Source organism: Phyllostomus discolor, chromosome 2, assembly GCF_004126475.2.
Source record: "Phyllostomus discolor isolate MPI-MPIP mPhyDis1 chromosome 2, mPhyDis1.pri.v3, whole genome shotgun sequence".
Lineage (NCBI taxonomy): Eukaryota > Metazoa > Chordata > Mammalia > Chiroptera > Phyllostomidae > Phyllostomus > Phyllostomus discolor.
In genome coordinates this window covers 206,417,075-206,429,090 of record NC_040904.2, presented here as the reverse complement: position 1 = coordinate 206,429,090, position 12,016 = coordinate 206,417,075, and the positions used below count along the sequence as shown (strand labels likewise).

The window sequence follows — 12,016 nt, the reverse complement described above, 5'->3', positions numbered from 1 at the left end:
CTCCCTCAGGGAGGAAGGGAGGCATCTTCCCAAAGAGCCTCTGCTGGGGTACAGAGGCCTGTGAACCCCAAGTGTGGGCCGGCAGGGCACGGACAGTGGAGCTGTCCTGCTCCTGCTCCAGCTCCAGCGGGGCCCAGAACCCAGTGTGTGGGGTGAGGACGCCCCCATGTGGCCAGACAGGGCTTTCAGCTGCTGATTCCCGTGGATTCCGAGGTCTGGCAGTTTACAGGATGACCTGTGCTGGATGTCAGGCAGGGCTCCCAAAGGAACAGATGGTGGGGACGAGGGCCGCCTGGACCAAGACGAGGGAGGTTTCAGGACCCCAGCCCCTCCTCCACCTTCCTGGGGCTCTTCCACGGGAAGACTGGCCACATCTTAAAAGTCTGTGTTCTCTGCTCTCCCCGTCTTATCACTTCACCTCATGGCATCCTGTTTGCCAAAACAGTACACATGAGCGCTGTGTTTTTATGTTGTCTTCCTGCGTTGTATCGGTCAGAGGTGCTAACGAAGACCCCACTCAGCGTGAGGTCCCCAGTCTGCCCACTAACTAATCCTCACTTAACCTGGAGTCGCCTGATGTTTTAGCCGCTGTGGCCACCTTATCACAGTGTGTGCGGTTCAGGGATCTGAAATACTGCACATCGCTCCCAAGACTCCACGCCTTTCTTCCCGGGCCCAGCAGAAGTCCAGGGACCCTGAGCCGAGGAGAAATGACCTCACCACATCCTTGTTCAGTGTGCACGTGGGAACTCCGCTTCTAGAGTGAAAAGATAGTGTCGCCTTCCTGATTTTCCTTCTCCTCCATCCATAGTATCTGTCCGTCTTCCCACTCATTTAGTAGGTAAAGATGTATCAGGCACCTACTGTGTGCTCCCATGTCTGTGGACCGTGCAGATTGAACTGTGCATCCCCGAGCTCACAGAAAGCGGAAGCCACAGCGGAAGGCACACGTTCCTTAGGTCCGGTGACGGGGTGTCCAGGTGGCACGGACCTAGTCTGAGGTTGGAAGGAGCTTCGGAGAAGGTGTCCTGAAGACGTTAGAGGGCTGAGCTGCAGTTAGCTGGTAGAGGCGGCAGGGTTCCAGGCGGGAGGAGACGTCACATTGAGGACCTGGTCGGAGATAGGAGCCAGGTGGTCCCGCAGGCCTTATCGTAAACTGAGCTAAGCAGTCCGGACTCTGAGAGAGTCACCGAGCATGGCGTGGTGGGGTGTGCAGAGAATCAGGAGTGTTCAGTTGCACTGTGGAAGGAGCACAGTCGGCAGGACCGGAGGGAGGAGGTGAGGTAGGGGGCTCTTGCATCAGGCCACGTGAGAGGTGTTGGAAACCTGGTGGAAGGGTCAGAAGTCACAGCAGGCACAGGTAGATGGACCAGGGAGAGATTCTGCCGCTGAAGGCAATAACTGTGTGCAAAGGTGTGCGGACTTTGAAAGGGAAGCTCTTTCAAATGTGGCTTCTAGAAACTTCCTTTGAGACGCCCATACCGCCCAGAGGCCCGGCCTGCTTTGGCCCGTTTCTCCTGCTGGCCGCTCTCGCTCTGCAGTGCCCACGTCCTTCCGGGGACTGAGGCGCTGACTTGGAGTGTAGTGGTGGGTGGGGCCCTGGCTGGGACCCCGGAATCCTGGAATCCTGTTCCGGCTCACACTCTGCCCTGGTGAACCGTGTGACTTCCAGCAATTCCGTGTCTTCAGCCCCTTTCCCCACTGTGAAATGAAGGAAGGGACTTACATTAGGAGTCCCAAGGTGCCCGTGGGGGCCAGGACCTTGGCCCGCGGGAGCCAAGAATGCTGAGGATCGTTCTCTAGGAAAACCACAGCCCAAACCTCAGGCAGCGGGTGTCCCTGCACTTGAACTGTGCAATTCTTGCCCCGCGGAAGCAGGGGAGGGCAGGGCTAAGGTTTTCATATTTCTCTAGAGAAGCTAGAAGTCTGGATTGTCGTGTTTTAATTTTTAATGTTGACAACTAATTTAGAAAAGAGAATACTGTCGAGCCAGACCAGCATGCCCTCGGGCTGAGTGGAGCCCCGCCCCCACGCCAGACTGCCGGTGGTGTGGGACCTCCAATCTAGATCATTCCTGGGCAGCGGGATTTTGAGACTTGGGAAGGAATAGGATTCGACCAGAAGCCCCAAACAAGCACGCACTGTTCTTTTCAGGAGAAGATAAACATATTGACTTGCCATTGGCTTAAGGAACATTTTTCCCATGGAGTTCGATGGATTCGTTTATGATCCATCATAACATGGATATGCTTCGTGACCGGTGTTGTAGCAGTGGTTTGGGGTGAGGTCAGGGGTGCCATTTGCCAAGGTGGTCGAGGACGCCAGTGAGGCCAGGAGTTCCCCTAGAGACTGACTTCTCCAGCATAGATAGCCCACAAGATGCTCTGCCCGAACACTGGTAGCATATTAATGTTAAAAATGACAATGGTGCCGTTCCCCTTGCTTAAAACAATTCATGCATAGCAATCTCTGTCTAGCACAATTCCATAGCAAGACAGGCGCTTTTTGTGAAATGCTTTTTTCCTCAAACATTTGTTGAAAAAAAAAAGACAATAGTTAAAATTAAGCCCTTACCATGTGCTACCAACTCTACCAGCTGCTTTGTATCTGTGACCTCTGTTCACACCTGCTTATGAGGTCAGTGTGATCACAGGTGACCCAGCCGAGGCCCCAGGGAGGTTAACCTGGGGTCAGAGGAGGAAGGTGGCCCTCCGCTCTAGGACAGCCTGCTCCCTCATGGGAGGGGCCAGGCTGCTCTGACACCCAAGGATACTAGAGTGGGCTTATTGGCAGCCCTCTCATTGGACCCCAAACCTTATCACCCTTTTGGGGGGCCTACTTGGGTACCAAATCAAGTTCAACGTCATAGCTCCCTAAGCAGTTGCTTAGCAGCCAGCTAATATTATAACAAAAAGAAACAGATCAATTGGAGAAGAAACAAGTCACTTATATGTGCATGGACATAGCTACAGGGTTTCACAAACATCTCTTTCCTGCCCCTTCACCTTTTCTTCTAAAGCAAGACGTGTGACTTTAAGTCTTGATTTCAGAAATGTTGAGTGAAATTCAACGGGGCGTTGGCAAGCCCGCTTTGGAGTTCAGGTTCCAACACACCTGTCAGGTGTGTGACTCGAGGCAGCTTACTAGGTCTCCCCAACCCTCCGTTGACTCGGCGATTAGAGGAGCAAAGAATAGCCCCTTGCGGGGGCATTGCAGGTACTCAGCACCAGTGAATGTCCTGCCCTTGGCCTGTTCACAGCGCTCGGTATTGGACTTCTTGGCCAGGCCCCCACCGCCAACCCCTACCTTCTCAGACCCCTCCACCGTGAGTACAGCCCGGGTCACTCCATGTAACCCTCTCCTTTTCTTTCTTATGACATGAGAAACTGTATGCTCCTGTTCATTCAAGAAAATGTTCAGTGAGCACCTGCCGTGTGCCAGGCAGTGTGCCGCATTGTGAAAGGGTGATCCCTGGGTCATTCAGCCCCGCACTTCGGTGCTGTGTGCTCCTCACCCAGCACTGGCTTGACCTTGGCCAAGGTACCTACCCTCTCTAGCTGTCTTCATCTGTGAAAAGGCGATTGCGTTATTTCTTCCCTCTAAAGACCCCGGGAGGATGGAACGTAACAGCACGTGGAAAGCACCTGCCACAAGGCCTGGGACATTCTTTGTTCCGTGAATAATCATCGCACGTCTACCTGGCCGGCTGGCTCTGTTCTAGGCTCTGGGGGTTCCCACCTTCTCGGGGTTTACATTCCAGGGGTGCTCCCGCTGGAGGTGCTGGTGCTGCTGGTCTTGTCACCAGTACAGACACAGAGGTCAGAGGTCCAGGAGCTCAGACCCACACGCAGGTGACCTAGTGCCGTGGGCAGGGAGGGCCTCGGAGAGAGGTGTTAGCCGAGTCCCGGCTTGAAGGACTAACAGGTACAAAGGCATGAAGTATCACGTGTTTGAGGAACATTCCAGAATGGCAGAGCGGGGCAGACAAGGCAGGTTTCTCACCTCTTTCAGCAGCCGTGGGGGATCCTCATCTTTGTTCAACACCCAGAGGTTGAAAGGTCTCCGCTTTGCTTTACAGACGGTGCCTTAACTGTCTGGGGGACAGGGGCAGAATGGCAGATTTCCGTGTCACTGTGTTCTCTCCAGGATGGCATCCAGCCGCCCTCCCCCACCCCATTTGAGCAGCTCTAACGACGCTCTATAAATACTTGCTGAGTGAGCACAGGAATTTGAACAAGGCCAGTAGAGGTGGCACCAGGCAAAGCCAGCTGGCTGCCCACCGAGAGATGTTACCAGATGGCATTCCCTTAGGTTAATTCACCGGTTTAATCCTACCATATATATAACGTTTAATGTTTAATGAGCACTTACTATGTGCAGGCACTATTACAAGCACTTTTGCCTCTTTTTGGCCGTTTAACCTCACAATTCATTGTACGAATGAGGAGGTTTTGCTTAAGTCACATGCCCACAGGCACAGCACTACCGAGTGGGCAACCGGCTTATCCTGGGCTTATCCAAAGGCGTTTAACCTGCTCACTGATCCAATTGCCTGATGGGCCCATCTCCGTCCTCCTCGCCATGGCCATGATCATCGTCACAGATGGTACCTATCAAGCTCATTCTGTGCGTTAGGGAACCGTCTTAACCTCTCCACGAGCTAATCTGTTTAATCCTCACAAAACCCCACGGTCCCGGCGCGAACACCATCCCCAGCTCGCAGAGAAGAGCACTATGGCGCAGAGATGTCGCTTGCTCAAGAGTACAAGCTGGTGAGTGTCCAGGTAGGCCCCGAGTCTGGGCAGGCTGCCCAGAGCCGCCTTCCCGACTCCGGAGCCGCGGCTGCCAGTGACCCGCAGCCAGCAGGTGACACAGTGCCGGCCCAGAGGATGCTCGGCCGCTGCTGCTAACAGTAAACATCGGGGCGACAGGGTAACTACACGGGGGTGCTGTTGAGAATTACTTAAGGTAATGAATACAGAGTCCCCAGCACAGAGCTGGGAGCCGTGAACTATAGCTCTTTTATTTTCTTTTGATTTACTCTCGAAGTTCACTGTTAGCTCCTCCGTCTTCCCTCCCCCTCCCTGACGGACAGCCTCTCCCTTCGGACGTGTTAATGCCGTGGGTTGGGGAGCCTTTCTGGGCTCCCCAGAGGACCCTGCGCAGCTCTGACCTCGTCCATTGTGTGTGTGTTTGCCGTGGACACTCTCCGCGGGCAGCCTTATCTCCCTCATTTGCAAATCCTGGCTATTGTCCCCACACACCTCGGGGAAGCCTGTCTGCCAGGAGCTCATTTCCTTGGCAACTGGAGCAGACTCTGAGCAAACCCTGTCACCTGGCCTCTGGTTCAGGGAGTGAGCAGAGGAGGAATGGGCTGCGGCTGCACAGAATCAGAGCCAGTAACAAGCACAGCTTCGCTCTGCCGCTCCCTTCCTCTCTGCCCTGAGGTAGGTGGCTGGGACCTGAGAGGCGTTGCTCAGACGATTTCTCCTCTTCACACCTAGTCCTGTGGAAGCTAGGCAGCTTAAAGGGACGTGGGGGACAGCTGGAGACAGGGGCTTCTCATAGCCTCCCTAAGTTTCTCTCACGTGCACACGCACACATGCGCACACGTACCCTTCCTTGATTGATTATATCGCTGATTGATTATAGCTGTGGCCCCATTAGCCCCGCCGCCGCTCCCCATCTGTCAGCTCCATCACTGGCTCGGTTCGCAGCACGCCCACACACTAGCTCCAGGAATAAACTGAAATCTGAAGAAAGTATGGGCGAAGCTCAGCGCCACGCCTCAGCTTTCTCTTCCAGCGGGGCCCACCCAGCTGCACCCACCTCTCCCTGTGAGCCTCACAGCGGCGCACAAATGCACAGGCAAGCTGAGAAGGACCCGGCGGCGGGGGGAAGAGGCCGCACTCACATGTGCCTGCCACATACCAGGCACGGTCCTAGGGGTCAGACCTGTGTTATCTCTCTTTTTCTTTTTTATTGTGGTTCAAGTACAGTTGTCTCCATTTTCCCTCACCACCCCCTCCCACCCCAACTATCCCCAACTATCCCCACCTCCCAGGCCCCTCTGGCTTCGTCTGTGTGTCCTTTATACATGTTCCTCAACGACCCTCCTCCCCCCATTAGCCCCTCCCACGTCCTCTCTGGTCGCTGTCAGTTCTTAATTTCAATGTCTCTGGTTCTATTTTGTTTGCTTGCTTGTTTTGTTGATTAGGTTCCGCTTATAGGTGAGATCATACGGTATTTGTCTCTCACCGTCTGGCTTACTTCACTTAGCATAATGCTCTCCAGCTCCATCCACGCTGTCGTGAAGGATAGGAGCTCCTTCTTTCTTTCTGCTGCGTGGAATGCCATTGTGTAAATGTGCCACAGTTCTTTCATCCGCTCATTCACTGATGGGGTGTGGCCACCTGGTCAGCGGTAACTGCTTTTCTGCCCAGGGTGCAGGTGGGAAGGGGAGGCGGCAGACCATGCACGTGCCTGAAGGGCCTGTGTGTTTAAGGAGCAGAACTAGAGTTTCCTCCCAGCTGTGCCGTTTCCAAAGGTCCCTCTTCACCCTACCACCCTCTGTCCCCACGTATGACAGCAGCAGATTCCTCTGTTCCCTGTGTATGTAGTACTGAGTGCCCGCTGTGTGCCTGGCACTGGACCAGGGTCGGAAACAGCCATGGACAAGGCTTGTCCCTCACTGGCGTCAAGCCTGGCAGAGCTGATGAGCACCTGAGCAGGCAGCCTGGGTGTTATCACCACCGCCACCACCACCCCCTGCCAGCCTCAGTGACAGAAATAGCTCAGGGCGAACCAGTTGCAAAGAAGATACAGGCCCGTCATCGAGGAGCACACATGCAGGCCAGCAGAGGGGGGCAATGGAGGGGAGGGGAGGGAAGCCCCCTACTGGCTGCGCTCAAAGCCTTAAGAGAAAGTGACGCTGTTCTAGAGTCTCTGAACCAGACGGGCACTCGAGCACGAGTCTCCTTCCCTCCTCCCGCCCCTTTGTAATACAGCTTTCATATAAGTCCTTGGGAGCCAATACGAGAAGAGCTTGGATTCCTCACCATCTGGGTTTGACTGAACAGCAGGCACTACTAACATTTGACGCTGCGGCCTGGGCCGTGCCAATCCCAGGCTCTGAGAGGCAAGCAGTCTCGCTCTCTCCTGGCGTTCTGACCGCAGCCCCAGTGCCTTCGGCCCGTGGTTGCCGGCAGGTTGTCATTTGTCGGCATCAGCCTCGCCGTTCATGGCTCCATGCAGAGAAATAGGCTCAGCCAGTTCTGTGGCCAGGGTATGGAAGCCCATGTGGGTAGAGCTCAAGGACCCCACCCACCCCTGTCCAAGGAGTGGAGGCGACAAGAGGTACTCGAACAGTGACCAGCATCCATCCAGAGGGCTGATGCACGAAGCTGGTACCCTGATCAAGACCAGAGAGGGCGGGAGGGTGCTCTCCAGAATCCTAGGACGGTATTCCCAAGCGAAGGGCAGAGGAAGTAGCCTTTAGCATCCAGTGCGGAAAGATGAGAATGGAGGAAGTACGTTTGATTTGTCAGCAAGGGAGACATTGCTGACCTTGGCCAGATCCAAGGAGTCAGTGGCAGACTGTAGTGGTTTGGAAGCTCATGGGTGTTACAGGAAGGAGATTGCTAGTATAGGAGGCTCAGTAAGCCAAAAGGCCAGTGCGCATCTCTCCATGTCCCCAAACACTGCCTGTGTTCTGGCCTTGGCCCCACTTAGCTGCTACAAGGTCAGGTCTGCCGTACGGGGAGACTGCCATTTAAGGAGCCTGAGCATGAAGACTACAGGCTCCCGCCATCTCCCTCCAGCCCGTTCCTAACCACTCCCCCGTGACTTAACCCGTGAACTCCGAGACGCCCTTTGCTCCAATGGTAAAGTCACTACTTAACAGACTTGGCCCACATTGCTCCTATCACTTTTGATCATTCCGGGTTATTTCTAAGCTGGTGCAGCTTTAACGATACAGTGATGACAGTGATGATGATAAATAACTACCTGTGTTACGAGACAAGTGACTTAGCCTCCCAGAGTTTTAGTGCCCTGTCAGCGTTTTAATGTCAGTAAACTGGGAGTACTAGGACCTGTCCTGCAGGTTGTGGTGACGGAAGAAGCAATGTGTATCAGGTGCTTAGTGCAGAGAATACTGAACACCTGTGGGCACTTTTATCACCATTTATTGACCCCCTGCAACGTGCAGGCATGCTCTAAGAAATTCGGTTCCCCCAAACTCCACAGGCTTTCTTCCTTCCAGAGGTTTGCAAACAGCTAGAACCCCCCCTCCTGACCGGCCAACTCCTGCTTAGTCGGAACCCGCCTCCGAGGTGGGAAGTTCCCCGTATGCCTCACCAGGGAGCTGCGCACTCCGTCTGCCTCCCTCCTCACTCCCTCACCTCGAGGTCTGCAAAGACAGAGGCCAGATCTGTGCATTTAGCTCTCTACCCAAGACCTACATCTGGCCTCACACATACTCATTCACTGATGAACATACTCCCTTAGCTCGCTCAGTGACCCATCTGTGAAGATCGGGACACAGACGAGAGTCCGGGAAACTGCGTGATGCCACACTTAGCGAAGTGGTGGAGCGAAGGTGGGACCGACACCATCTGATTTAAAAGGCGGTGCTCTTTTTCTCCCTCTTCAGCCCCCCTTCCAACGGACACCCCCGAGAGACATCCGGCCCTCAAATGTGTTGAAAATCATTTTCGTTGGCTCCTCTGGAAACGTCATAATGTCTGATCACCCTGATACCATGAGCCTGTGTGGCAGCCGTGCAGCTGGCAGCAAAATGCATGAAGGTGCTGGGCGTGGCTCCCCGGTCATCCCGTTCCCCCGCCCCTCTGCTCTCTCTGTCGCCCCAACACTGAGGCCTGGTAGCCACTGCCATTGACCGTGCTGCCCGCCCCGTCCCCCAGAGCCCACACCAGTCCTTCCCGTCACTGGCCTGGCCCTGCAACCCTCTGAGCTCGCCCCCCACCCCAGACCACCCCCATCTGTAGACTCCCTCAGACTGGAGGCATTCCCAAACCATCTTCCTATTTAAACTCAGCTTTGCTTTCTCACTGTTCTTTACATCATTTGACCCTCACAAACTCCCTCTGGGAGTAATGCTGCCATCACCACCCCATCTTTACAGATAACAGAGTCTAGAACAAAGAAGTTAATAATTAGGGTGCGAACCTGGGCAGCCCGCCCCAGAGCCGTCGCCTTCACCACTGATGAGGTGGAGTCTGACAGCCATGCGGTGTATGTAGCCTTGTTTCCTCCTTCCCCCAGGCCCTTCCTCCCCCATAACCTCCTCGTGCCAGGCACCTGACCGTTCCCCTGGTGATGGACACCTGCCTCGAGGGCAGAGGATGGGTTTAAAAAGAGACGGAGGGAGGGATGCAGGTGTGCCTGTGTGGCTGTGCTTGCATGTGTGCGTATTTGCACACGCGTGCGTGTATATAGGCATGTGTGCGTGCACAGGACCAGTGCTAGGGTTTGGTCATTTCAACCACCAGGAAACCCATCCATCCAACAGTCTGCCCCTGGATGCTCGGCCCTGGCCAGGGCATCACGTCGGGGCCGCATGGCTGTGGGGGCTGCCCCTGGGTACAGGGGCCACAGAGGGGGAGTTACCCCTGAGCAGGCACTCCAGGAAGTGGCCACTCTGAGAACCATGGGTATAGTAGGATTTGGAGGCTTGTGTAGGTAGAGCTCCACATTTACAGAGCCCTACGCCTATTGTGTGTGTGTGTGTGCGCTCTTGCCCATTTCCTTTCTAGTTCATCCCTCCTAGCCTCCCACCCTATTTTTAGAGCATTCCTGTCTTAAAGTGATTACCTGCATATGCAGCTGTGAGCTTTAGCATCCTGCGATAAGAAAGTACCGGATGGGAAAAGACCTTGGCTATTTGGTTCACTCTGTGTCTCCAAGTGCCCAGCACAGTGCCTGGCATGTAGTAGGTGCTCCGTGAATGATGAGGGAATCTGAATCACCCATCAGTGCCGGGACACCTCTCCTTCCCCATCTAGGGGCTCTGCCGTCTCGGTCCAAGGATGTTCTTTAGATGCGTGCCCCATCCCCCACGCCCAGAATTAATAGGTGAGGTGCCTGCCTTTCCCGGAGGAAAGGTGGGGGGCTTCTGCTCTGCCTAGGCCAAATGAAATACTAATGTGGAAAGAACACCTGGCCCTGGGTGAGGAACTCCTGTGTGTTTGAACACGGTCAAGCTGTTTTCTGAGAGACAAAGGGGAGAGGAATGCCGGCCAGGGCAGGCTCACTCAGACCTCTGGTCCCCACCCGGCTGAGTATCGCTCACCCGCATTCTGTCTTGCTGTCATCCTTTTATGACTCTCCCTGAAATAGTGACTGCGAGGGCCACATATCATTTGCAATAAAGTTTAAACAAAATTATACAGAGCGAACCACAGATGATATTCAGAGAATTCCAACACCAACTTCTAGCCCATCTCTCAGTCCACCCGCCCTCTACTGGGAACTAGTGAGACCCCTTAACCAATGGAGGTTTCTGAGACCTGGTGTAGTCTGACCTGGTCCAGACTCCCCTCGTGGACCACTGCTCTGTCCTTGTCCCGCCTGGGCCCAGGCTGACACAGTTACTTCCCGGCAGCGTGACTGGTCTTTGCAGGTCTGCCCCAGCCCCTGTGTATGCACAGGCTCGAAGTTCTGTGTAGTCAAATGACTTTAATAAGACGGTCATTGCTACAGAGGGCTGCTGCCTCCAGTATTTTGCAAAGTGCCTTACAGTGCCGCCTCCTGTTACTGGAAGAGAATCTGCTTTCTCGGTATCAGAGATTACAAGCAGACAGCCCGTGCTGGCCTTGAGAACCAAGGGTAGACAGAAGTACCAGGGTCACGGCTGAAAGAGATCAAGAGAGATCAAGCCAAGGAATGGCGACAGCACTGTGCTGGTAGTGACCGCAATCTATCCTGCACCAGGTGAGCCGAACCTGTGTGTGACCTCATTCAGGCTCCCCAGAGCTCCAGCAGGGAGGCACTACTGCCCCTCTTCAGGGAGAAGGGACCTGAGGTAGTGAAAAGCTGAATGGCTTGCACAGCATTGCAGGCCTCATAAAGCGACAAAGCCAGGATTCAGATTCAGTCCGTGGGTGTTACACACCTCGTGCTGTGTGGCCCTCTCTCGAGACCTTTCTCCCTTTCCAAGTGATGGTCACCGAGCAGGAACTGGCAGACGGATCCGGAAGGGGAGGGGAGGGGAGGGGTCTCAAAGCAGCAGAGCAGGCCAGGCTTAGTTGGGAGGGATGAGGGAACGGACAGTTCGCAGCAGTGCGTGGGGCACCGTGCTCTGCAGTCCTGGGTGACTGGCTGCGCCGGGCGGGTCTGGCTAGTTTGAAGGCTCAGGGTCTGGGGGATTCAAGGGGTTGGGGAGTCACAGCAATGGGACCCGAACGTGCCCGGGTTGATCATTCTCTCATCAGCCATCTGCGCCGCTGCTCCTGCGTGGCCAGCCCAGGGGGCTGCACCCCCATGAAGCCTTGGAGACCTGCCTGCTGTCCTTGGCTCTGGCAGGGCCATGCACTGGGAGATGAGAGTGTCCCCCAGGCCCTGCCCTCTGGCCTGGACTCCGGAGTGGTTTGGGCCGCCCGGCCTCCCTGGGTCTCAGCTGCTCCATCTTTAAACTGAGAGGCTGACTTGGGCTCTGTCTCCTCCTCCTCCCCCTCCCCAAGCCCACCCCCTCCCGCCCTGCCCTCACGCAGGGAAGGCCGGTGCCCCGCATCCCAGGGACCCTACCTCTGCCTGCCTTGTCTTTTCAGGAAGTCGGTCATCCAGCTCGACCTCGCCAACACCAAGAAAGCGATGATCGTCCCTGCGTTCGAGACGCTGCGCTACCGGCTCTCTTTCCCCAAGTCCAAGGCAGAGTTACTGTCCATGCTGGACATGGGGACCCTCTTCACATTCAGGTGAGTGGCCCTCACGGCTGTCCCCTGGGGGTGCCCGACGGCCTCACTTCAGGGAAACCCAGACACCAAAGCTGTTGGTG

General features: G+C 55.2%; 1 protein-coding gene across 2 annotated transcripts in view; it reads left to right on the top strand.

Moving 5' to 3' along the window:
* Nucleotides 1–12,016, top strand: part of LARGE1 (LARGE xylosyl- and glucuronyltransferase 1) — a 461,643-nt gene that overhangs the window by 443,400 nt on the left and 6,227 nt on the right. For both annotated transcript variants that reach the window (XM_036019534.1, XM_028532714.2), the window contains one exon: nucleotides 11,790–11,936. In XM_036019534.1, coding sequence (XP_035875427.1) covers nucleotides 11,790–11,936 — 147 coding nt within the window. The remainder of the gene's footprint in view (nucleotides 1–11,789; nucleotides 11,937–12,016) is intronic.